Source organism: Clarias gariepinus, chromosome 18 (genome assembly GCF_024256425.1).
Source record: "Clarias gariepinus isolate MV-2021 ecotype Netherlands chromosome 18, CGAR_prim_01v2, whole genome shotgun sequence".
NCBI classification, from domain to species: Eukaryota; Metazoa; Chordata; class Actinopteri; order Siluriformes; family Clariidae; genus Clarias; species Clarias gariepinus.
In genome coordinates, this window is record NC_071117.1 from 3,924,096 (window position 1) to 3,951,033 (window position 26,938).

Consider the following 26,938-nt stretch of genomic DNA (forward strand, 5'->3'; position numbering starts at 1 on the left):
CATTAGCCTTCCCGACCTTTGTTTGTGAATACAAATTATACAGAAGTATACATTTATTCACAACAGTCATCAGCTTTTAACGCGGCCCCCAATGTGCAAATCATGGTACTGCACCACCCCTTAAAGTCACAGTGCAAAACTTAAGGGGGTTACATTTAGAATATAAACCTGTATGTTTTGAGTACAGTGTTTAGAAATATGTATAAATTTAGTGACAGTCTTTGTACACTGAAACCTTGGCTTGTGAGTAACAGTTTGTAAGTGTTCCAAAAGACGAGCAAATATTTTAAACAATTTTTTCCTTGGAAAACGAACAAGTCTTGGTTTTTAAGCACCGACTATCATGTATCATGCATGCGCTTATTGTTTTGACGCCGAGCGCCACCTGATCACAACTAAGCTAACGGTTTTTCTCTCTCTTGAGCTGCACACTTAGCACAATTGTGGGTAATCGTCTCCCCTGCTCTTAGTGCGTCTCTCATTGGTATAATCAACATCCGTGCACGTGTGTACTGTTTATTATAACGTGTGTGTGTGTGTGTGTGTGTGTAAAACCTATTTTATTTTGTGTTTGAAAGCGTGTGTGTACAGCGTGTACTGTTTCTTATAAAACACGTGTGTTTGCTTGTGTAAGGCAAAAGACTCATTAGAAGTTAAGAATCCATTTTCTCTCTCTTGGGCTGCTAAGTGTGTGCGTAAAGTGTGTACGTGCGCGTAATTTGACACCGTGCCAGTTCACACACTCTCTCTCTCTCTCGCCTTTACTGTATGTGTATGCACACACTTAGCAGCCCAAGAGAGAGAAACACACACACACACACACACACACACACACATACACACAGCATCTGCGCGCATAAACGGTAACACTTACCTGTCAGGATTTATGTCTACTTTTTTTTTAAGGTAAAGTGCAGGTTTATATTTTGTATGAATTATTTTTATGTATTTATTTTTTCGGACTGTGGAACGAATTATTAAATTTTTCCATTATTTCTTATGGGAACCTTTGCTTTAATTTACAAGTGTTTTGAAATACAAGTCACTTCCGGAACGAATTATGCTCATAATGCAAGGTTCCACTGTATAATACAGTCTGGGGTATCAGTTACTCCTGATTATACAAAATACTATTGCAAAATGTTTAACATGTTGGAGTATGGAATGTTGTAGTAGACACTAAAGTATATGAAACACATCACTGTCCAAACACACAGAGTTTCTACTGTATATAGAATTTATATAAAATCAAACTTCACTGCCCTTCTCAGCTCTTTGCAGGCTGCACGTTTTCCCTCCTGTCTCTTATTAAATATCCGAGTTAATATAACTGTAAACTTCCTTTTGTGTTTTTACCAAAATCATGAACATATTGCAGAATAATGAAATTTTAAGACTTTATTATAATCGACAAAACATTTAGACATATTTCAGTACAATGATAAGTCTCTTGAGTGTTTTCCTCAATTAATAATTTTCCTTGACTGTGTGTGTGTGTGTGTGTGTGTGTGTTTTATATCCTCCGGGATATTCTGATAACGTCGGTGAATGACACAAAATTAAAATACTTTGCAGATTATTAATACAAAACTACTGAAGATTGACCAGCATGCATTTCTTAACTTAATAGAATAGAAGTTTAATAGAAAATTTCATATTATTTATTAACTTATTTATTAATTTATTTATTTATGAGACTTTTATTACTGAGGGACTGTTGCACCCTTTGTCCTCACAGGGGCAGTAACGGACTTCTGTCACTGACTATTAAACAGTGACAGGAAACAAAAATTATAATGCAATGAGATTTCAGTGTAGATCAATTTACCACAAACAGATATAAAAAAACAAATGAAGAAACACACACACACACACACACACACACACACATATAAGTGCATTATGATTTACAGTGCAGTACACAAGTCCACTGTTAATAGGTTGAACAACAGGGCCCTTAACCCTCAACTGCTCACATACTGTATATAATAAGATTTTAAGTCTTTTTTGTAAGTCGCTCTGGATAAGGGCGTCTGCCAAATGCCTTAATGTGAACTGTAATTTTAAAAGCATTTTTACAGCAATTGAGCTTGAAACTTCTCTCTCTCTCTCTCTCTCTCTCTCTCTCTTTCTCTCTCTCTCTCTCACACACACACACTTCCTGAGTGGTTTTCTGTTACTTGTTTAAAAGTGGAAGTGGTTGTAATGTTACTTTCACACTAATAGACCCAGTAGAGTCACAGAGACAGTGAGTGTGTGTACGATAACTAACTGAACATTATTAATTATTATTATCTGAGGAGTTTGTGAGTCTGGATGTAGAATGGAGATGGTCCTCATCTTCACCTTCTGCCTGATTCTAGGTAAGTACAAACACTTCCAAATCCTCATCAGTCTCAGTGTTCAGTATCAGTGTCACATTAAAGCTTTGCACTGATGGACAACGTGGCATTTCATTTAGATTATTGGTCTCCGAGTGTGTTATTTAAAAATATATGTATTGATTATTAAACACACACAATCACACACACACACACACACACACACACACACATATATGTAATGTACAATGCATCATTTTACATTTACATTTGGGCATTTGGCAGAAGCTCTTATCCAGAGCGACTTACATTTTTATCTCATTACACATCTGAGCAGTTAAGGGTTAAGGGCCGCGCTCAAGGGCCCAACAGTGGCAACCTGGTGGTTGTGGGGTTTGAACCTGGGATCTTCTGAACCGTAGTCCAATGCCTTAACCACTGAGCATATATCTTTTGTACCTCTTACACGTGTCACAATGTTTACACTTTAATATTCCTGGATACTGAGCTTCATTTTGGTCTTATATGTTACACCATGGTCCTGGATCATATTTCATTCCACTGTATATTATTCTCCAGCTGGTACTGATGCTGTAACTACAGTAACTGGATACAGAGGACGATCAGTTCAGATTAAATGTCCCTACACATCTGGATATGAAAACTACAACAAGTATCTCTGCAGAGGTGAATGTCTTGTCCCCGGTTTTAAAAACATCCCTGTTCAGTCTGGATCTCCTGATAAAGACTCCAGATTCTCTCTGTATGACGACACAACAGCCAGAGTCTTCACCGTCACCATCACTGATCTGAGACCAGAGGATGAAGGAACTTACTGGTGTGCGATAGAGAAGACATGGCATGATAAATACACAGAGATTCTACTGCTGGTTGAAAAGAGTGAGTGTCACACAGAGGAGACAGAAAAATGTCAAATTCATTTGTTGATCCTGAATATATTGTGATTGAGGCAAACTATTAAAGTACCATGTACAATGTAGACTTGACCTCATTTATTGAAAGTTTACATTTTAAAATTGATCAGTGAGGCTCAATGGATATACATTTAAATTATAAATATAAACAGCCTAATTATTATTATTTTTTTTTAATGACTGTTCAATTCTTTTAGATGCCCCTGCAATCAGTACTGTCTCAGACACTACACACACCACACACTCCACTTCGACAGAGTCCATGAGTACATCACTGCATGCTGAGAGCACACATTTAACAACAGGTACAGTATGAACTTTTTGCTTGTCCTCTTTATCACATGTCTCTCACACTATTCAATATATCTCATATTTTTATTTCAGCAAATCTACTTAATGATGTTACCCACCCAACCCCCGTTCCCACATCTCATGGTATGTACAGTATCACATGTCTTATGAGAATTTATTTAAATCTTTTAATTGAGGAAGAGAACAGAAGTTGCATTTCTGCAGTACTGATGACATCGGCTATGGGGTGTAAATATTATTGCCTGTTCTTTTTTTTTATCCACTGCACCACACTAACTTCTAATCACCTGACATACTGTACATGATATAGTCTAAAAATTACCTCCATCACTGGGAGCAAACTGGTGCTGCTTAATTCATGCTTAAAACACCAGATACGATTCTACAAAGTACAGTACTTTGTAGTGTGTAACCAGGTCATATACAGCAGGGGTGTTTTTGTTTTTTTTCTAAGCCGATGTGATTTCTACATATCCGGTTTCAGTTTGTGGTTTAAAAGCATACACCACAAATTCAAGGGCTTTTACATATACAGTGTTCGGTCTGTTCAAGTGTGACCCTGTTGTTCTCCGTATACGGTTCTGTATACTGCAAAAAAGGTGCATTAACATTTTAACTCAATTGTTGGGTTACACATTCTGCATCGTATAGTTATTAGTCTTTAAGGTTCATCATTGGGTCAATTAGATAATAGATCAACATACTGGTTTAGATATTCTGGTCTCATTTTAAAGAAGAATTAAAACATGTTGTGGTCTAGCTTAGTTACAGATAGAACTTGTTGATAAACACACACACACACACACAGCATGATGGGTAGAAAAATATCTTATAGCACTGTCACTGAATAGAAAAAAACATTAAAGTTAAAATTACATTAAAATAAGTAGAGTTTACAAGAAAAAAAAAACAGTGTGTAAAACATGTGTGATAAATAAATATTTTTACCTACAGTGGAAAAACCTGCTGTAATATTATATATCTAGTGGTGTGTGTGTGTGTGTGTGTGTGTGTGCTGTGTGCACAGCAAAATGCTTGGTGTTAAATTAAGTCCCGTAGTGTTAAAAGTATCCCTGGCCCAGTGTTTATATAGGTCCACACTGGTAAGTTTTAATTTAACACTGGCCGATGTGTTAATATTTTACCACTTCTATAGTGTCAAGTCACCAACACTCCGTGGTATTTTGCAACACTGTAAATTGAGTTTTTTTTTACACTACATCGATGCACATTTGAACCATTAGTGTTAAATAGCCAACACTGTGTTATTTAATATCAAGTTAGTGTATTTTACACTACATAGACACATTTTCATTATGAGTGTTCAATATTCAACACTGTCAATTAATCTGACCAGTTAGAGTGCTCCTAACTTCCTTAAATCTGTCAAACTGGCTAAGGTAGACTTTCAAAACAAATCATTCTGAAGATTTCCAACCTGTAGCAAATAACACTTTATTTTTTAAATCTTGGGGGGTCAGTCACATATTACGCTCATGTTGGTGCCCCTAAAATAAATACATAAAAAGGAAAGGAAATGTACTCTGTCCCATTTAACTTTACCCAGTTAGTTGAGAAAATTTCTTTATTCATTTTGACATTTAGAAACCTTGCTGGCATCTCATGTCTCTCAGTGTTAGGCGAAGGCCATTTGATATATATATTTTTTTTGCAAGTGGTTTTGTGATATTCTTAAAGTCTAACACATTTTTGAATACTTTATGTTTTGCCTCAAATCTCATACTCCACATGTGTATTAAGAAGCCTATTTTTTGATTTTATCATTTAATGATGTTTTGGTATAGGATTTATATGTGGATACAACGGTTTAAATAGCTCGTAGTGTTCGGCTATTAAATGCTTAAGATACACTGTCATTCCTAGAGTAATAGATGAAGAAAAAATTATGTTGAGTATTTGTATTAGGAGTTTTTTTTTTTTTTTTTTTTTTTAACCAAGTGGATTAGCAGATTCAAAGTCATCATAGTACAACTGAATCTGAAGAACGTTTTGATGTTTAGAAAACAATGGATGCATCTTGAAATAATTCATCACAGATCATCACAGATTACATAATCACAGATTACATCAAATCTTCAAATAGATGAGTCTTTAATCCATTAGCTGTACTAAGAAGCCTACAAGCTTGTGTTTTCTAAACCCAGAAAAGGTGTATTCCTCCAACACATCCTGACCACCTGCTTTTGTCAGCAAAGCATCTCTGACCATCTAATCACAGAAAAGAAATAAGAAAGAAGAAGTTTTACTGTGGCCAGATTTTTTTTGTTCAAGTAGCACTTATAAAATAAAAGCTATTAAAGTAAAATCTTTAAAATACTACCAGTTTTTCTTCCATGATGTTGATTGGACTAAATCCCAACAGAAAAATAATAAACTTGCTATAAACCAGAAATACTTGGTACCTTCTTTGCAACTTCCATGTCTGAATTACTTGTGGGACAAGTTAATGCCGCCCTCTCTCCACTGATAAGCATGTTAAATGGGGTATTCCTATCTCCTTCACTTGACGAGCAGGACAGGGTTTTTGTAGCCTAAAAACCAACAAATGAACAGAACACGGCATTACTGTATATTATTTTACATAAGTATTATTTTACATATAATTTGCATTTCAAATTTAAATAATCATTGCTCGCTAATTTTAACTCAATTATTAAGACACACCAGATGTTTGATCTTTGTCTTGAACCGTTGGGCACAATTCAGGATTGGCTTCAACCAGCTCAAGATGTATGTCATCTTCCACTGCAGTGTTAGACTCGTCAAATATGGAGAGTTGAGCTCCAGCCAACAGTCCGAATTTGCATTTGACTGCAAAATAAATACATTTCCTAAAATAAAAACAAGTTGAAGATACATAATTTCTTGCACACTGTTAGATTAGCTCAAAACAACATTAACACAACTCCTCGTTAAATCACTACCCACTTTTATTTGTGAACAGACCGTTCTCCCGTTAATGAAGCATAAAGAGAAATATTGACAAATATTGGTAAACTAATTTAAATTGCCCGAATCACAGTCTTCGCACCTCAGCAAAAGGTGAATAAAAATGTTAATATTTTTCAGAATTATCATACAATTAGGATCCTACATGATGCTAAAGTACCTTCAGTGGTCAAATCAGTATACTTCTTAGTCATTATACTTCACCTTCACCAGCATGCTTCTATCTGTATTTTATATGAAAGTGTAACAGTGCCAAAATTCCTCAAAGCAAAACAGCTTACTGAATCACATGAACTGAAAAAAAAAACTGTCACAAAAAAAGCAGTTTGAATTTTTCTGCTTTGAAATTTGATTTGAATAAAAAAAATTTTCTGCTTGAAATTTTAGACACTGCAATTTATTGTGGTTGTATATTTCAACTCAAAATGTAATTCAAGCATGTAAAATTCAATGCAAAAATATTGACTTTACTAAATTGCTGTTAAAAAATATATTCAATTGTTAAAAATACAATATCTATTAGTTTTCAGCCTTACAAATTTAGGTTGAAAAAAAAAATCAAGTATTAAAATTCACGTTGGAAAAATTCTGGTATTAAAAATCAGGTTGACAAATACGAGTCTTTAAATTCAAGTCGACAAATTCAGGTAGAAAAATAATTCATGTCTTCACATCCGGGATATCACAGGAAGAGCAACGGATTGCCGATTTCTGGGGTCCATGTCACAGTGCACTTTAAAGTGTGCTCCCTGCTCCCTATGCAGTTTACTTCACGGGGAACAACTTGCCAAAATTAGTTTTATTAATTAACAGGGCACTTAAAAAATGTGAATTCGGAAAAGCTGTGGTTACTTACTTGGGGAAGCAGGTTGGCCAGGGTCAGGTGCGTCCTGCTAGTGCCAAAGTGGAGGCAATCAGGGATTTTTCCATTTCCAAGTCAAAAAGGGAGCTGCGCCGCTTTTTGGGAATGATTGGGTATTACCGTGTAAAAAAAATTCCTCTGTTGTATGCCCTTTAACAGACTTATTGAGTGAATCCAAAACCTTCGCTTAAGGTGTTGAATGCGATAATGCTTTTAATGCTGCCAAAGATCTTTTGTGTAGTGCGCCAGTTCTTTTCGCCCCTGATTTTTCTAAACCATTTAAGTTGGAGGTGGATGCGAGCGCATCAGGCGCAGGTACAGTTTTATTACAAGAAGCCAAGGCAGAAATTTACCACCCTGTGTGCTATTTCTCAAAAAAATTCTCGAAAACACAACAGCATTATAGCACTTTTGAGGAGGAGACCTTAGCCTTACTCCTTGCCCTTTTTGAAGTCTATATTGGTAGTAGTTCCTTACCCATAGTGGTCTATACAGACCATAACCCCTTAGTCTTCCTGCTCCGAATGGCAAATTCAAATCAGAGGCTAATGTGGTGGTCACTAATTGTCCAAAGTTTTAACTTCGACATACGACACAAAAAGGGTACAGAAAATATTTTAGCAGACGCACTGTCTAGGTCGTGAAGAGTAAATTTGAAGGGCAAGGAGTTTTCTCCTGTTTTGTATTTTTAGTTAGGGAGATAGTTTAGCCCTGTGTTTTTAGTTTTTTTTTTTTTTCTTTGTTTAGTTAGTTTGTGGGAGGAGACAGGGAAGGGTTTTTAGTTTATTGTTTTGGCCTTGGCCCAACCCTGAAGCCAAGAGCGTCCGTGTATGTGAAAATAAAAATAAATAAAGACAGAAATTTGTTGTTTAAGATTTTATTATTTATTACGCTCCTGGACCCTAGACCTGGGGATGTAATAGTATGAGTTATTTTAGTGTACTGTGCAGAAAACAAGACAAAAAAAAAAAAAGAGTACACTAAAATAACTCGTACTGCCCTGTTAAGTAATAAAACTAATTTTACTTACCCCTTGGTCCATTCTCTTCACAGCACACAATTCCTGCTCAATCTTACTCAGAGATGTTTCTCCTGCTGCCAGTTACAAGTCGTAACGGCAAGTTGTTTTCCGCGAAGTAAACTGCACAGGGAGCACACTTTAAAGTCTGTACTGTGTGTTAATGCTATGTAATTAAAAATAAACCTTTGTTTAAAGATACAGCGAGGTAAAGGATGCCACTCCCGCCACAAAGTAACACTGGCCTGGAGTTTCATATTCACTGGGCAGTGGTACTGGTTGATAACCTTAACTAGCCCCCAACTGTTTAAATCTGGTCACCAAGTTCTATTAAGGAAAAGATGTACAAAATGTAAAACACCACAAATAAGTATTAATCATAGAAAAAATAATAATAAACACCAACAGAAGCGTTATGTACTTTATTACTGTACGTTATGACTTTTAAATATGACCGTTAGAGACGGTTGGTCAGGAAACTCCTGAAGTCAGATGCAGACAGGACACTTTCACTCACAAACTGCTGTAAAAAAATACAGAAATAGATTCAATTTAAATTCATGATATCTAATTTATCAAATGAACAATATTTATACTTTCTTCCTCTCGCTTCACAACTCATGAGAACAGACCGAAACCAGAACCGAACCGCAGATTAAGCACGCGCATATAACCGTCGGTATTTTAAGTGTGATTAAAAATACAAGAAATAGCTTAAACCAAAATAACGTGACTAAACATCGCTAAACAGCAGGTGACATTTATGTTCAGTATTTGGTTTCTATTTAGAAAGATGGGAATTAATTCCTGCTTAAACGCCCGCCAAACATTTGTCTTCTCAACACGCTGTGTTCTCGAAATATCTGTTTTGATATTTCCGGTTTTCATAGTGACAAGATCTCTTAGGGTTATCTCAACATGATTGAATCTAATACATGTTAAGTTGTTGAATTTTATGCAAATACAACATAATTTATTCATGTTCATCTTGGAAACATGAAATTTTTATGTACAAAACACATATTACATTTTAGTACATGTAACAGGTAGCCAACTTCCTTTTTTTGAGTGTAGACATCTGATGCAATAGGCCCGCTAGCTAGTTCGTGCTAATGCTACTCAACTTCAGCCTCGTTTTCAGACATTACGGTTTAATGTCAAATCAACACCAAGTTAAATGCACATACTTATGCAATTGTGATTAAATAAAATCTACTTTCTGAGCTCATCAATTAAAATAAAACCAAGCTCAAACTGCCTTCCATGTGCATGCGTGTGATTGTTCAATTAACTCTGAACAAGTGGACCTGAGGTAACTCCCTAGAACTACACACCCCTCAGAGTTCAGGCAACACTTTTAGTGAAGACACCACACCCCCTTTAACACTAGTCGAATCAGAAGCATTCTACACTGAGAAAATGACACTTTGTAACACTGGAACATTCGCTGTGTGAAAATGAATTGCCTGAGGGATTTTACAATTTGTTGTGATGAAGCACCTGTCTTGAAAAATCCAATGATCAGAAAAATCCGTTAAGTGAGTGAATTGTCCTGTGTCTACTGTTCTGTCCAGACACTGATGCTTTTCTTATAAATATACCAGTTTTTCCATCGAGCTGGATGTGGCTCCATGCATTACTCCAAAAACCATTTTGTCTAATATGTTCTGAAACTGTGGTGTTAATAAAAAGCAGTAATGTGAAGTGCCACTATGGAATCAAGCACAGGCCATTAGAGCAAACATACTCTGTCTGAAACAGTCCGAGGTGTGGGCGTGTAAAATTCCAGAACTGGGAGCGCCGTGTGACAGAGCAAATTGCGGCCTTTCACATTTATTTACAGCCCAGCAGATGAAGATTCACTAAAGATTGATTAAAGATTGTTGTTTGCATTCCATACAAATACAAGAAAATATACAAGGCCAATAAAGTTCAAACTGTTCTCGTTAACATAGTGTGACGAGTCTCTGGTTCTCCCTACTATGGCCGGCCAGTGGGCGGGGCCAGGAGACTCATCAATAGAACGATCTCCACCTGTTCTTCCTGCCATAAATGTTGGGGCTGTGTTGGCGTGGAAAAAAAGCCTGCTCCCGGTTTTTTGTTTTGTTTTGTCCTGGTTTGCTTATCTAGTTTTATTATTAGTTAAACTTGGTTCGGTCGGATGTTTTGACATCATGGTCCGACCGAAATAGCGTTTATGTAGATTTTGTGTTTCATGTGTTTTTTTTATTTATGTTAATAAATTCTTTTCGTTGCAACCAAACCAACTCGACCTTGTCCTCCATTAATTTGTCACGGCTTTGAGCCTGTCGTGACAAATATGGGGGCTCGTCAATTAATTTGAATACTAAAATTTGTTTAAAGAGTTGTTTCGTTAAATAGGAAATAAATTCGTTAAGTATGGATTTTTTGGGGGGTGATAGTTGTATTGTTGTTACGAATTCCTTGGAGGATTAAGTCGGTTGGTTTGGTTACGTGCGTTGCGGGAGCTCGACTTTGATTCTGGTAAGTGTCGGCTATTATTTGTATATTTGAGGAGAGAGAAGTTTGGAATTGCTTTTCCCTGGGTAGGTTTAAGGAGGTATCCTTAATTGGATACTTCAAAAATTTTTTTTAGTTTGTTTTGTTTGTACGGTGAAAGCAGTTTGTGAAGAACACGTCCGTGTTTGATAATGGTGACTCGTTAATCGGTCGCTATTGCAAATACTGGTTTATAGTGTATAAGAACACGCTGCAAGTAGCTGTACGAAGATTAGGGATAAGTTTAGGTAGTTTTAAAATTTACTTAGAGGGAATTGTTTATTCCATTTTTTATTCTCCTCAAATATTTTTGGAAGATTTAATAGCCTTCGTTTAATTTAAAAATGGCCTCAAAAATTGAAGAATTTGTTAGTGCTCCGTCAGAAGACTTATTGAATGATTTCACTAAGGAACAATTAATAGAACTTGCAGGCCACAATGAAATTAATTTGGTAAGTCAAGACAAACGTCTAAAAGATAACGTTAAATTATTGCTAAAGACTGAATTAACGAAACGTGGGATTTTACCGTCTCAACTTTCAGACAATTTGTCTGATTTAGTTGATGCCACGTCTACAATGTCTCATTTAACATTTGAACAACAAAAACAGCTATTTATTAATTCAAAAGGAGATGAAAGAAAAAAATGTTGGAAGTACAAAGTCGTGTTGAGATGTCTAAGCTTCAGTTTCAACAACAACAACTAGACGTTGAACGTTATCGTTTAAAATTAATAAAGAAGGGTAAATTATTTTTATCTGGAGGCGTAGAACATGGTGTGGAACGGAGTATGGCTTCGTATAATTCGGATCTAGTGGCTAATATGAGGTTGGTCCCTAGGTTTGACGAGAAAGATGTTGAGCATTTCTTTTTGTTGTTTGAGCGCGTGGCAGATGCGCGTAATTGGCCAGACGAAGATCGCACGCTTATATTGCAGTCTGTTTTTATAGGCAAAGCTCAAGAGGCGTATTCGTATCTTAGTGTAAAAGATGCTAAGGATTATTTGATTGTTAAGAACGCTGTGTTGAGGGCTTATGAGTTGGTCCCAGAGGCCTATAGACAAAAGTTTAGATCTTGGAAAAAACAGAAAAACAAACACATGTTGAATTTGTGCACGATATCTCAGTTTATTTCAATCGTTGGTGTACAGCATCTGGCGTGAAAACGTTAGAAGACTTAAAGGAATTGATGTTGCTTGAACAGTTTAAAAACTCCGTTTCAGAACGCGTAGCAACATACATTAATGAACGTAAACCCGATACGGTTAGTGAGGCAGCCGTTATGGCTGACGAGTTTTTTCTGATTCATAAGACCTCTTTTGGTCATAGAAAGACTGAGGAAAATTTTCCGAAACAATCGTGGTATGATCCTAGTAAGTCTTCTAAATTTGTTCGTGCTTTGCCTGATAGACAGGGTTATGCCTCTGTTGGAGAAAAAGAAAGATCAAACATGTGTAATTATTGTCACAGGATGGGTCATTGGAAGAATGAATGTCCATTTTTGAAAGTAAAAGACGATGCAAAAACAAAAGCTAGCTCTTTACCTTCAGTTAAACCTGTAGCTTTTGTGGTGACTACCTCAGAGGTACCTAATATACAAGAGAGTTGTTCGACAGCCAGTTCAACTTTCTCTCCATTTGTTACAGACGGCTCGGTGAGATTGGTTAATTCTACTGAGGCTGTACCAGTCAAAGTCCTCCGTGACACTGGATCAGCAGAAACTTTTGTCTTGGAGTCTGTTTTGGCTTTTTCAAATGACTCTTATACTGGAAACAATGTGTTGATTAAAGGCATTGGTCTAAATGTGATGTCTGTTCCCGTACATAAAGTTGTTTTGCATTCTGACTTGATCCAGGGTGAGGTGGAGGTTGCAGTGCGTGCCTGTTTGCCTGTGGAAGGAGTGCAGGTAATCTTGGGAAATGATTTGGCTGGTGAACGAGTTTGGCGAAATGTTTCACCAAATCTGGTGGTAACACCATCTGTGACTTCTGAGACAGTTGCTGACGACTTTTGTTCATCAAATGTTTTTCCGTCATGTATGACAACACTTTCTATGACAAAAAAGCAACCTGATCTTGAGCCGGAATTAAAAAGGGTGAGTATACCTTTGGAAGTTCCCTCCATCTTATCTGTGTCACGAAATGATTTGATTAAAGAACAAAAAATGGACTCTACTCTTGCCGAGTTGTTTGATCGAGTTGTTCCCTACGATACAATTGTTAATCTTCCTTCTGGATATTATCTGCAGGAAGATGTGTTGTGTCGAAAGTGGGTACCACATGGAGAATTTGTAATTGGCGATCCTGTAGTGCAAGTTGTAGTACCTCAGTCGCTCCGTCAAGTTGTTTTAAAAACCGCACATGATACATCTGGACATTTGGGAGTGAAAAAAACATACAAGTTGCTTTTGAAAAACTTCTTTTGGCCAAAACTGAAGCGTGATGTGTCTAAATACATCAAGTCTTCTCAAACATGTCAGCTTACTGGTAAGCCAAACCAGTCTGTGAAACCAGCTTCTCTATATCCAATTCCTGCTATTAGCCAACCATTTAAACATCTTATAGTGGATTGCGTCGGGCCATTACCAAAGTCAAAAGTGGGCAATGAATATTTGCTCACTGTGATGTGCCAAGTGACAAGGTACCCAGCTGATTACCCATTACGTTCTCTAATGGCAAAGTTGATTTTAAAGGCTCTGACTCAGTTTATTTCAATTTTTGGAATACCTCGAATTATTCAGTCCGATCAAGGAAGTAACTTTACTTCCCATCTGTTCAATCAGGTCCTGAAGCAGCTTCATATTCAACATAGTCTTTCCAGTGCTTTTCATCCCCAGAGTCAGGGTGCGCTGGAAAGATTTCACCAAACATTAAAATCTTTGTTAAGATCATATTGTGTTCAAATGGGTAAAGACTGGGAAACTGGGTTACCCTGGTTAATGATGTCTGCCCGGGAAGCCGCTCAGGAAAGTACTGGATTTAGTCCGAATGACCTTGTGTTTGGTCATAATGTGCGCGGTCCGTTATCTGTTTTGTCGTCAGATTGGAAAAAAAATGATCCACCTAAAAATGTTCTGGCATATGTAAGTGATTTCCGCAGGCGAATTTTTGAAGCATGCCAGTTGGCAAAAGAATCTTTGGGCAAAGCACAAGATCGAATGAAACGACTTTTCGATCGTCGTACAGAGTTGCGTTCGTTTCAGTCAGGTGATCAGGTCCTTGCTTTGTTGCCTATTGTAGGTTCACCATTTCAGGCCAAATTTGCAGGTCCATTTACCGTTGCACGTAAAATTTTCGATCTTAATTATTTAATAAATACACCAGATCGAAAAAAGAAAACTCAACTGTGTCATGTGAATTTGTTAAAACCTTTTTATGGTTCGGAATGTTCTGTGGACACCAGGGTAGGTAGAGCAGACATGATTGATGTACCTGACTCTTGTGTTAAACCTGTTTTGCTTGCAGGTTCTTCCCATGTTGCTGGGGCAGAGTTGCCAATCACTTCAGTGTTGATAGGTGGAGACCAGGATGAAATTGATCCTGGAGATTCTGTTCTCCAGGGTCGGTTACGAAATTCAGAAGCGTTGAGCTCTTTGCACGATCGGTTTAGTCATTTAACAGAGGTGCAACGTATGGATTTGATTAGTCTGATCTTTGAATACATTAAACTTTTTCCCGATACTCCGTCTTGCACAAAACTGATTGAGCATGACATTGATGTAGGAGATTCAGCTCCTATTCGTCAGCGCTATTATAGAGTATCTGCAAACAAGAAAAAACAACTAGAGATTGAAATTGACTATATGTTGGAAAATAATATCATTGAACCTTCTTTTTCTAGTTGGGCATCGCCATCGTTGCTAGTGAATAAACCTGATGGTTCTTTCAGGTTCTGTACTGACTATAGAAAAGTAAATGCGGTGACAAAACCTGATTCTTTTCCATTACCTCGAATTGAAGATTGTGTTGATCAAGTAGGAAACGCGAAATTTGTTAGTAAATTTGATTTACTAAAAGGTTATTGGCAAGTGCCTCTAACTGATAGAGCTCGAGACACTTCAGCTTTTGTTGTGCCATCAGGATTGTTTTCGTACAAGGTTATGAGTTTCGGGTTGCGAAATGCACCAGCAAAGTTTCAGCGCTTGATGAATCGAGTTATTTCTGGGTTGAGGGGATGTGCTGTATACTTGGACGATGTAATCGTTTATAGTCAGACTTGGGATGAACATATAGGTCAAATTAGAGCACTATTTGATAAATTTTTGAAGGCCAATTTAACTGTTAATTTGTTAAAATGTGAGTTTGCGAAGGCCACAGTTGTTTATTTGGGGAAAGTGGTGGGGCAAGGCCAAGTGCGCCCTGTTCGGGCAAAAGTGGAAGTGGTCGTTACTGAAAATAAATATTTACAATAAATATGGAAGTGGAAGTTACTGAAAATAAATATTTACAATACATATTATTGAAATGCTATGGAATTTTTAAACTGCATATTTTTATAGACTTAAAATGACCTAAAATGGCTGATTTGGACCTCAACTTAGAGAAAATTTAATTGACTGGACCTTCTTTAATTTAATTCAGTACCCGTGGCCTAAGGACTGGATCTGAGATGCCATCTGGTCCTGCTGCCATCCTGGTGTCTAATAAATATATCAAGCATTCTAATTTTAGTAATAGTCACAAACATCTAAAGGACACAAAAACAAACAAACAAACAAACAAACACAAAGGAACAGATTTACTTTACACACACACTAACATAGTTTACAATAATTCTTCAGGTAAAATCTATGTTCTATACATCTATGTGATTTTTATTAATTATGTGCATTATGATCATGTTTCTCTTCCAGAAATTCCAACCGTCATCACGGCTGTGTCTGTGGTTCTGGTGCTGCTTCTCCTTGCCCTTTTATTAGCTGTTGTCCTGCAGAGAAAAAAGAAGATCCAAGGTACCAAACACTTTTTTATACTTTCATTTACAATACTATTTAAGGTTATCCTAAAATAAAAGTTGACTTTTAAAAGGTGGTGCTATATACAGAAAAATACAAAGCCTGTAAAAGAATTAAGGCTTAATCAATTAAGCATATAAAAACAAACATACACTACCTTTCAACATTGTTCTATACAAATACATTTGCTATACAAACAAAATTGAATTGAATTTAATTAGATTGTTGCTATGATATGTCATGTACTGTGAAATTTACAGTGATGTGATTGGTAGGAGGGAAATAAACAAGTAAGTGAAAGGAAGCTCAGCTAGCTACTTAGTAAAAGCAACGTAACACTAGATCTGACAATTAAATTCTAACAAAGGTAAACTATTAATAGGGGTCATATTATCTTTGTGGTCAAATCCCCTCTCCTCTTAAAAAAAAAAGGAATGTATTTCACATAAATTAACACCATTAATTAGGTTGTTTATTGATGTATACAGGTTTTAATAGTACGAGTCCTAAGTCACTGAACAATAACCTTCCCTAGTGGACAAAAATGTACACGCATAGGAATACATAAAGACAAGGAATATTTAAATCTGTATGCATTAAAGTATGTTTTTAATGTGAATTTTATATTATGATGTGTCATTCTCAAAATACTTGAATATATCTTCTCCCACAACTCCCAGGTTCATCTCCAATTCAACCTGCACAAAGCTCCTTAAAACGGCAAGTGGTGAGTTGTGAGCCAAAAACTTTCTCTGGTTTTAACAAACGACGGAAACAATGTTGTTGTCTGATTTACTGCACTAAACATTTACATTTACAATAGCTATTAGGATTTGTACATAAAAGACATAAGTGGGCTTTTCCATACTCTGTTTCTTCCCCTTTCACAGTTTAATTTTAACATCATATTTCTCTTTAAACTGCTTGGTTTGCCAGTTTGTCTGCACTCTCATTTCCCTACAGTAAGTGAGCTGGAATCCACATACATGCATTTTGCCTTGCCTATTTTTGTGTGTATGCATTTAGCATTTTGTAAACTACCTCTTGATGATTCCTGGTTGTTCCCACCCTGATGATTTACAGGGTTGACACTGAATTACAAATCACTACATTCCTCTGCCTGACCTGTTCCATAAATTGTAATGCCAGTGTTATGGCATGCAGCTCTAGCATGTATACATTTAAGTAACCTAATGTTCTCTCATTAATTTCCATTTGACACACAATTTGGCACCATTTGTTTTGGTGCCACAACTTAAGCTCCTGTTGATTCTGTCTGTAGATAATTTGCTTATCTGTAAAAATTTCTGCTCATCATTTACAGTTACTATTCCTGAGTGAAATAAGCATCAGCTAGATCTATTGTCTTCTCCCTGTTTTTAACCCTGAAAAACTCTACATCTATTTTGTGAGCATTCCAGTATTCAGACAGGTTTCGTTGGCCATACCACAGTTGCACCAATTTTTTTTATCACATACCTCAATTTTCTTTGCTTGTTGGTCACCTTCTCAGTCCACACACATTTTATTTTCGCTCTCTTTTCCAGCACGCTTTCAGTATTCTTTTTGTTGGATTATTCTCTTCATGTTCCCTTACCTTAATCCCATAGTTGGCCATCATCTGCTTCTGTCATAACTTGTCTGAATGGCATTTCACCTGCCTCTACGTAAATTGCACAAACTGGCGATGTTTTGCATAATCAACGCTGATGTTTTTAGTGTCACATATATTTTCTTAAATGTGTCGAAGCTGGCTCTGCAGTCTACCCCTGCTACCTCATGACATTTACGTTCCACCTCCTACCTTCTGTCTTTCTATACTGTGTTTCACTGTTTTCTATTTACTGTCTCTTCATTTATTTAAGTGTTTAGATTAGATTAGATTAAATTAGATTAGATTAGATTCAACTTTATTGTCATAGTGCAAAGTACAGAACCAAAGAAATGCAGTTAGCATCTAACCAGAAGTGCATATGTGGCCTATTTACAATAAGTAACAATGTGCTTTACAAACAGGTGATTTATTAGGTAATAAAGTTATGCTTTATACAGTATATAATGGTATAGTAATGTGCAGTATAACTGTGCAACATTGTACTGTGAATGTACAGCATTGTTTCAGTACTAGGACCAGTTTTTTCAAAGCACTTTACAATGACGGGTGTGAGTGCATTGGTTTGAAAGTCACAGAATGTTGGTGCTGCTTAGTGCTTTGGCACTGGCACAATAATTGCAGACTTAAAGCTGGTTGGGACAGGAGACTGGAATAAGGACAGGTTGAAGATGTCTGTGAAGATCGTAGTCAGCTGCTCCATGCATGTTATGTTACTTGCCCGGGGATGCCATCAGGGCCAGCTGCTTTCCTTGCATTCACTCTGTTTCTGAGGTTGAGAGTGTGAGTGTCTGTGCACCTGGTAGTAGCTCTGCTTTGCGCATGAGCTCTTCAGACCTGGTCATTAAGAATGCGCGTTTTCCTGTGAGATGCTGCAATTTAGCGCGCGGCGTGCCGCGGTTTGCCGCAAGCAACATTCGGGAATTTAAATAAATGTTTTGTGCTTTACTGAATATCCGCCAGATGGGGCATGAAAGGACTTTATCTAAAAGCCGGACAAAGTACAATAAAGAATTGTGTATAATTAGTTAGCCTAAAACAATGTTGTTTCCAATGCTAAAGCAAACATGAATTTTATTTTGTTTTACAACAGATATTTCATAATGAACATGTGTATATACAGTGTGCTTCATATTATTTTCATAATGAAGAAATAAGATGCTCATATTCGTGCTTTAAAAGTTTCTTATATAGTTTTTGTAATGTCTTAACAAGGACAAAACAGTGAAAGACATGGCAATGCCTCGGTTAAAATGGTCTTGAAATTAATTTAATTTCCTGATAGTAGGAATCTGATAGTGTTATCAATGCGAATGTCCTGATTTGTGAATATGCCAACATATCTTATTTAAAACGTAAAAATGTGTCGTCATCATCAGAAGACATAAATGAACTATATATATATATGCATTTCATGTCTGTAGTTTTATCGATAAATCTGCTCACATCTGCGCATGTTTTTATCAGCCTTTTGATCAAAAAGCCACACGCGCAACTCACTTTCACTTTGCAACAGGCAGTGTTTATTGTTTAGTGTGTATTTAAAGTGCATATACACAATTAAACATATCATACATTTTTTTATTCTTGCTGTTACAATAATAATAAAAATAATAACAAAAATAATAAACTCGGAGCACTACTAATAATAATTATAATAATAAAAAAAAATAATACTGAATGGAGAAAGCACAGTATCATCATGGAAGGGGAGAAGAAAATGAAGAATAAATACATCAATGTTAACAGTTTGAGCTTGACACGTTTATGAGCTCTGTCGCTTGCTGTCAATGGGCGCCTAAGAGAGAGAACACATTTTCGGCTTTAATAGACACAGACTGAAACACGACTGCCCCCTACAGGTAATGAAGGGCATTTTCACAGCTTGCCGTGCGCAGCCTGTGGCGGGTGGTTTTAGGTAAGCAATGGTCTGGATCCCTTGCCACATGCGTCAGGGGGTCAGCAGAGTTGAAGTGCTCCTCAATCCGCTGTATGCTTGGCATTGCAGATTCCCCTCCTCAGATTTGCTCTAGCGATGCTGTAGGCCTTCAGGTCTCCACACTTAAACGCTGTATTGTGTGCTTTGAATAGAAGACAGACCTCTTGGGTAATCCAGGGCTTCTGATTTTATTCTCTAGTTTATCCTGTTCCACCCTCTTAACCGCCTTTGCATATGACAGTTTCAATTTTGCCCTTATTTTGTGTACTTACATTTGTCCTTTTAACACTTTACATCCCCAATATACTAAACTATGGCAGCTCCCACAGTTGCGGCATCTTAGACTCACTCCTTCTCCACACTTCCCATAGTCATGATCTTCACCGCACCTACAGTAGGCACACCTTCTTTTCACCTTATCATTCTGAGCCACATGTCTAAATTCTTAAAATTTATAACATCTATCTATTATGAACTATATAATATATGCAAAATTAACCTCCCTTTGCAATTCCTTGTCCTTAAATCTTATTATGACTACCTTTCTCCTTTTCTTTGCTCCTCTTTTATTCTTTTCACTTTTTTCTGCATTATGATTCATCTTGATTTGTTTCATCAACTCCTTCATTGATGTTAGTGTTAACAATTACTAAACTTCTTTTCTCTTACTTTCACTACTCTGTGTACCTTAATTCTCCCCACCCTAGCCCTTTTCTTTGAATTCTCTACCTGTGCTTGAGTATTGCCTTCTGTCAAATATATTACTGTCCCCTAATAGTCATGCATACTTCATTCCCAAACCTGCCTTCCTATAAATCCTTTCATCAGTTTTATTAGATTAATTTTTTACCCTCTTTTTTTCAATTTTACTACTACAGTTCAAGTTCAAGTTCAAGTAGGCTTTATTGTCACTTCAACCATATACAGTTAGTACACAGTAAAATGAAACAACGTTCCTTCAGGGCCAAGGTGCTACCTGCAACATAAAATTCTAAAATTCTACATCTAAACATAAAATTACAACATAAATTAACAGAAAAACTAAACTAGCTAACTAAGAGGCCTAGTTTGCTGGCTAGCAGAGACAAGACAGATTGGCCTAACATAAATTACAACATAAATTAACAGAAACTAATTAACTAAGGAAGACTATCAAGATGCAGTGTAGTGGAGATGGCGTCATCCGTTGAGCGGTTAGGACGGTATGCAAATTGCAGTGGGTCCAGTGAGGGAGGCAGCAGGGTCTTGATGTGTCTTATGACGAGCCGCTCGAAGCACTTTATGATGGTGGGTGTAAGTGCAACGGGACGGTAGTCATTGAGACAGGAAGACGTCTTGGGCACGGGGACGATAGTGGTGGCCTTGAAGCACATGGGAACAACTGCGCTGCTCAGAGAGATGTTGAAGATGTCGGTGAGAACATCTGCCAGCTGTTCCGCACATTCTATGAGCACTCTGTCTTGAATGTTGTCTCGTCCAGCAGCTTTACGTGGGTTGACTCTTCGTAGAGTTTTCCTCACATCAGCTGTAGTGAGACACAGCACCTGGTCGTTCGGAGGAGGTGTGGTCTTCCTCGCCGCCACGTTGTTCTGCCTGTCGAACCGAGCGTAGAAGTTGTTTAGTGCATCTGGGAGGGAGCCGTCACCGTCACAGCAGGTGATTTCGTCCTGTAGTGAGTGATGGCTTGTAAGCCCTACCACATGCGCCGTGTGTCTACCACATCTGGTGAATTTTCTGGGCGTGTGTGCGCTTTGCCTCTCTGATGGCCCGAGAAAGTTTGGCCCTTGCTCTTCTAAGCGCCACCTTATCTCCCGCTTTGAAGGCAGAGTCTCGGGTCCTCAGAAGTGCACACACTTCTGCAGTAATCCACGGTTTCTGGTTGGGTCGTGAGATGATGCTCTTGGAGACAGTGACGTCATCAGTGCACTTGTTAATGTAGCTGGTCACTAATGACGTGTACTTCTCCAAGTCAGTGAAGTCGCCGTAAGTTGCAGCCTCCCTAAACATGTTCCAGTCAGTGCTCTCGAAACAGTCCTGAAGAGCAGAGATGGCTCCTGCTGGCCAGGTTCTCACCTGCTTCAGAACCAGTTTTGAGCGCCTGACGAGTGGTCTGTATGCTGAAATTAGCATAACAGAGATGTGGTCTGAGTAGCCGAGGTGGGGGCGGGGCTCTGCCCGATATGCGCCGGGGATGTTTGTTTAAACAAGATCCAGCGTGTTTTCCCCTCACGCTGCAAAGTCCACATACTGATGAAATCTAGGAAGCACTGACTTGAGATTTGCATGGTTGAAATCTCCAGCAAAAATAAACAGTCCATCCGGGTGTGTATTTTGCAGTTTACTTATCTTTATATACAGTTCCCATAGCGCTTCCTTAGCATTAGAGCTAGGTGGAATGTACACTCCAATAATGAAAACAGTGGTGAATTCTCGTGGTAAATAAAAAGGTCTGCATCTAACAGTTACAAACTCCACCAGCGATGAGCAATAACTTGAAACTAGCACGGAGTTCTTGCACCATTTCATGTTGATGTAAACACACAAGCCGCCACCGCGAGTCTTACCGCACAGAGCTGCATTTCTCTCGGCTCGAAACGAGGCTAGCCCGTCTAGCTGAATAGCGGCGTCCGGTACTCTGTCGCTGAGCCATGTCTCCGTTAAAACAAAGACACAGCAGTCTCTAACCTCACGCTGTGTAGCCTGCTGGAGTCAGATGTGGTCCAGTTTATTGTCCAGAGAGCAGACCTAGCCTAGCCCTTTTCTGCTATACTCTTATTGTTCTTACTTTTGCATCCTGACAGCGTTTTCTTCTCCCACATTTTAATTCATGGCACGAGCCAGCCCGATCAGCCTAGTACTTTCAGGTCATACCCTATCCATGTTACTAAACAAACTACCCATCTGCCTGAGAGGCCCACACAATATTTTGTTGCAAAACTCATACACGCTCATACACATGCAAAATCTGGTGCAAATTTAGAGCTTATTGAGTCAAAAAACCTTTGCATTGCATGTCATGGGATCACTTCAACAGGAAGTCTAATTAATTTTGGGGCATTTGCAAAATGCACCCATTGGAATTTGATACACTCTTTCAAGGGATGTGATCACCACTAAACCGTGCCTAAGTGATCTCAAGACATTGAGGATGCAAAAATGTAGAGGGATTTTTAATTTTTCAAATGGCATGGTGCCTCAAACTTATGTTAAAAAGTGGTTAATAACTTTCTGTGTGACATTATATTAAGTGACATTATATTGAGTGACGTCATATTGTGACATAACCAGTGTTGGAGGCATTTCTTTTTAAAGTAACTAATTAATTTACAAAATTATTGTCATCAAAAATGTAATCAGTTACATTACAGCATTACTTTCTGATAAAAGTAACTAGTTTGAGTACTTTTCCATTGCAGAAAATTAAAACTCCTTTGTGATTCCTCATGCATGTTGTTTTAGTCAAGACCTTTATAATTACTCTACCATCATCACTCAGTGAAGTTTGGCCCATAATCTGTTAACTACTAATACCCCCATCTCACCTACTGATACCTCTATCTCAACAGTTTCGCTCAGTGGCCGTAAGTATGGTTCATCATGAGTCACTGTGAGTTTTGGCTCTGTGATAGGGTTTCCATCTTTCTGCTCGTCAGTCCTCACATAGTCAAACCGCATAGAAATAGGGGTATAACAGCAGGAATAACAGAGGTGGGTGGGTTATCGGGGGTGGGGATTGTAAGATGACTTTCACACACACTAACAGATTGGGAGTCACTGCTGTCTGACTCATGGATTACATAAATTGTCTAAATAACGGATTATATTTTATTTATATTTATTTCTGAAAAAATAACTAAATAACTAAGTACTTAAATGGCGGACCTAACGCAACTCAGGGAGTTTTTCCTTCCCCTCTCACTATCAGCTTGTTCATCAGGCACATTCTGATCATTTTGTATACATATTCCGACACTCATTTCACCCAACACTGGACATAACATTCAGTGGCATCATAGTGTGATGCATTTCCTCTGGGACTTTTTGAAGATCTAAAAATACACCCCCCCCCCCCCTTCTAAAATTGTGATAATTTTATTGGTATTTTAATAATTTAAAGCCCTTAGCTCTATTTGTCTGCTATTAGGTTCACTCCCGTTCAACGTTCAGCCCCTTCCGTGATAACTCCGTGCAGCACTATACATCAAAGGCTCGAGTTACTGTCTTCCTCTTTTCACCCATCTGTATATAGAAGCCCTTAAAAAAGCTGAGTTCCAGGTGCAGCCAGGTTCCACTATTAGTTAGCTAGATTAATGACAGACCAGATACTGTACATGGCAGTCTACTCCTACCTACACAATGAATGGCTTGCTGATGAGAGACCTCAAAGAAAAGTAACTGACATATGAAAATATGTAAAGCTTTTTTTTATTTGTCTAATAAGTAAGTAATATAATGTGAAATAAATATATGCATTAAAATTGTGCCATTATTGCAATTCATAAAATCTGCTAAACATTTAATGTTTATTGTAATGTGATATGTGACCTATGTCTGTTACTATCTGAAAGAATTCTCTACTAGAAAATGCTAAGAAAAGTAATTCAATTTTGCAGAGATGCAAATCTAACAGAGCTGGTTCAGACAGTACTTAAGACTTGTTTGCCTCCTTGTGCGCAGGTTCCATGTCCTGATTTCGGTGAGATTAAGAGCAGCAGAAGTCTTTCTAACACACTTTACTCCACTGCTCCACCTCCCTCAAATCCCTCAGAGATTTATTGCAACACTGGATTACCAGGAGTTCCCTCTGATTATTCACAAGCTGTTTATACTACAGTAGATCACCCATCAGATCCTCCTGATCAGGACTTCTACTCCACAGCTCAGTTACCAACAATTCCATCTAACTCATCAGTCAGCGCTGCTCCATCATCAGGGGTGAAATCTCCTGAAAGTCTAATGTACGCAGCAGTGAGTTTTGACACCAGGAATGATGGTGCAGCTCCAGCAGTGATCTACAAACCCAAGAACAATTCATGTGAATATGCCACTGTTAACAAAAATAAACACAGCTAGTTGGCATAAATCAGAATGCTAGTTCTGATTCATTTGCAATTTATATATTGCAGTTCTATCTGCTATAATGCTATTTAATTGTCCAACCTGATTGATCAAAAGGTCAATTTACATTCTATACCATTTAAATCTAAATTTTATATTTGTATTAATTATGAATAAAAAGTTTGTTTAGTTTTAATAGTGAAATTTGTCACATATAAACTTTGTATTGCTTAATTGTGTGTATATGCATCCCCCGGTCACATTATTAGGTACACCTTTTTAACTGCTTATTAACACAAATATCAGGTTAGCCAACCAAATGGCACCAACTTAATGCCTTTAGGCATGTAGACATGGTCAAGATGAGCATCAGAATTGGTCTACAGCAGTAAAAGACCACACCAGATGCAACTTATGTCAGCTATAAAAGGAAACTGAGGCCAACAATTCACATGGGCTCACCAAAATTGGACAAAAGAAGATCAGAAAACTTTGCCTGGTCTGATGAGACGATTTCTGCTGCATCCAGTCCAATAGATCATGAAAGTTGTGTAATGAGATTTAGATTACAAGAGATAAAGATTTACAAATAAGCATGGTTAATTTTTAAAGGAGTATACACAAAATAATTCTCTATCACTTTCAAAATAGCATATCTGTTCGTATAATAACTTGTATTATGCCATATTATTTGGACGTTGGTGGGCATAATTCAGGTTTATTAGTGATATTGCTGCTTATAGAATCCTTCCTGTTTATTCAGAACTAACAGTTTGGTCGGTATTAACTATAACATTCAAATCAGTTTTATTTATATACAGCTTTTTACAACTGTTACTGTCACAAAGCAGCTTTACAGAATCAAAGGAATATTATTGAAATAAGTATGAAATGTGTGTCGGAATATGTAAACATCAAAATGATCAGAATGTCCCTGATGAACAAGCCGATGGTGAGGGGGGAAGGAAAAACTTTGAGATTCATCAACAGAGGCCATAAAGCTCTGTGATGTTGCTTCCAAGCTCAAGCATGTTTGAGTGCGCGCACACACACACACACACACACACACACACACACACCTATTCACCCAACCAAAAAAGCCTTCACTTTACACAGCATTTAACAAAGCAGAGACACACATTAACAACAGAAGCTTATTCAAACCCATAAAGAACACACATATATAAACACATACACCATGCGATTAAAAAAGTCTTATGGCATTTCTTTTTCTTATGCCATGTTTTCACAGCACCTATCTCCTGTCGTTCCTTTCACTAAAGTTCTTAATTTCATTTTATCCTATATATTCATATAGATAGGGTTTATCTTTAGATACAATAAAGTTTTATTCTTATTCTTTGGCCCTAGGTAAATAAAACTCCTCTCTCTGTCAGATATCTACTGGAAATAAATTGCATGCATAATTTAATTGCTTCTATTGGGTTTCCGCTGGTGAAAATAAAACGGTGGATAAAAAAAAAAAATCCTATTATTGTATGTGTTATGATCTTAATGGTGGAGCAGCAGTATTACGTATAATATTGTTAGTCATGATCCTTGTGCTCCTTGTATTTCATAAATTTTAACTTTGTCAAAAAGACCGGCAACACTGATTCCAATCCCTGTTTACTTCAAAACTGTCAGTAACAGGTCACACAGTGATTAATAGGTTAATGTGTTCTTGAGAAGATCATCATCTAGAGATCACCATCCAATGGTGGCACCCTGCAAATGTATAAATGAGGACTCAATGGCCGTGTTTACTGTTAAATCTAGACACGCCTTTCTGGGAATAGGAGAAGAAGGGGCTCACTGTAATTTCCTGACAGCCTCACATCCAATCAGCAGGCATTCAGTTGGGAGAGGCTGTTTTAACTGTCATCTACTGTAGGAGCCAGAACAGAAAACAGCTTAGATGTATGTCTTCCTCAATGTCTGAAAAAATTGTGGAACCAGTCGATCAGTGGAGTCTGGGGAGTCACACATTAACTGATCTCTTCATCACATTTCATTCACATCATTCATCATGCCTATTTTTTTTTTTTTTTTAAATATCCACTAAATGATGCTAACCACTCAACCACACCACTCCCTCATCTCAGGGGAAATACAGTATAATGTCTTATTTTATTATTTAATTTTGCATTAATATGAATAAAATTGTATAAAATCGGGTAATTGAGAAATAAAATTAAGAATAAAAATGCATGTCCTGAATGTTACTTTTATCCTGCTTTTGTCCTATAACATTTATTCAACAACTGCATCACACTGCTAGTAAACTGCTAGTAAACTGTTGCTGCTCAATTTTGTCTAAACACCACTTTCTTTCTTTTTAACAAATTATTTAATTAATCAAGTCAGTTAAATTAACATATTCCTTTTACACAATAATAATAATCATTCTGTATGTGTCCCAGAAATTGATGTCCACC

General features: G+C 37.4%; 1 protein-coding gene across 1 annotated transcript; it reads left to right on the forward strand.

The window, feature by feature from the left end:
- The first annotated feature begins 2,323 nt into the window (after window positions 1–2,323).
- Window positions 2,324–25,573, forward strand: LOC128506166 (CMRF35-like molecule 1). Its single transcript, XM_053476478.1, has 8 exons — window positions 2,324–2,363; window positions 2,901–3,008; window positions 3,102–3,221; window positions 3,454–3,561; window positions 3,641–3,691; window positions 15,790–15,888; window positions 16,572–16,618; window positions 24,120–25,573. Exons 1-8 carry the CDS (start codon window positions 2,324–2,326, stop codon window positions 24,513–24,515), a joined length of 969 nt encoding a protein of 322 aa, XP_053332453.1. The 3' UTR covers window positions 24,516–25,573.
- The last annotated feature ends 1,365 nt before the right edge of the window (window positions 25,574–26,938 follow it).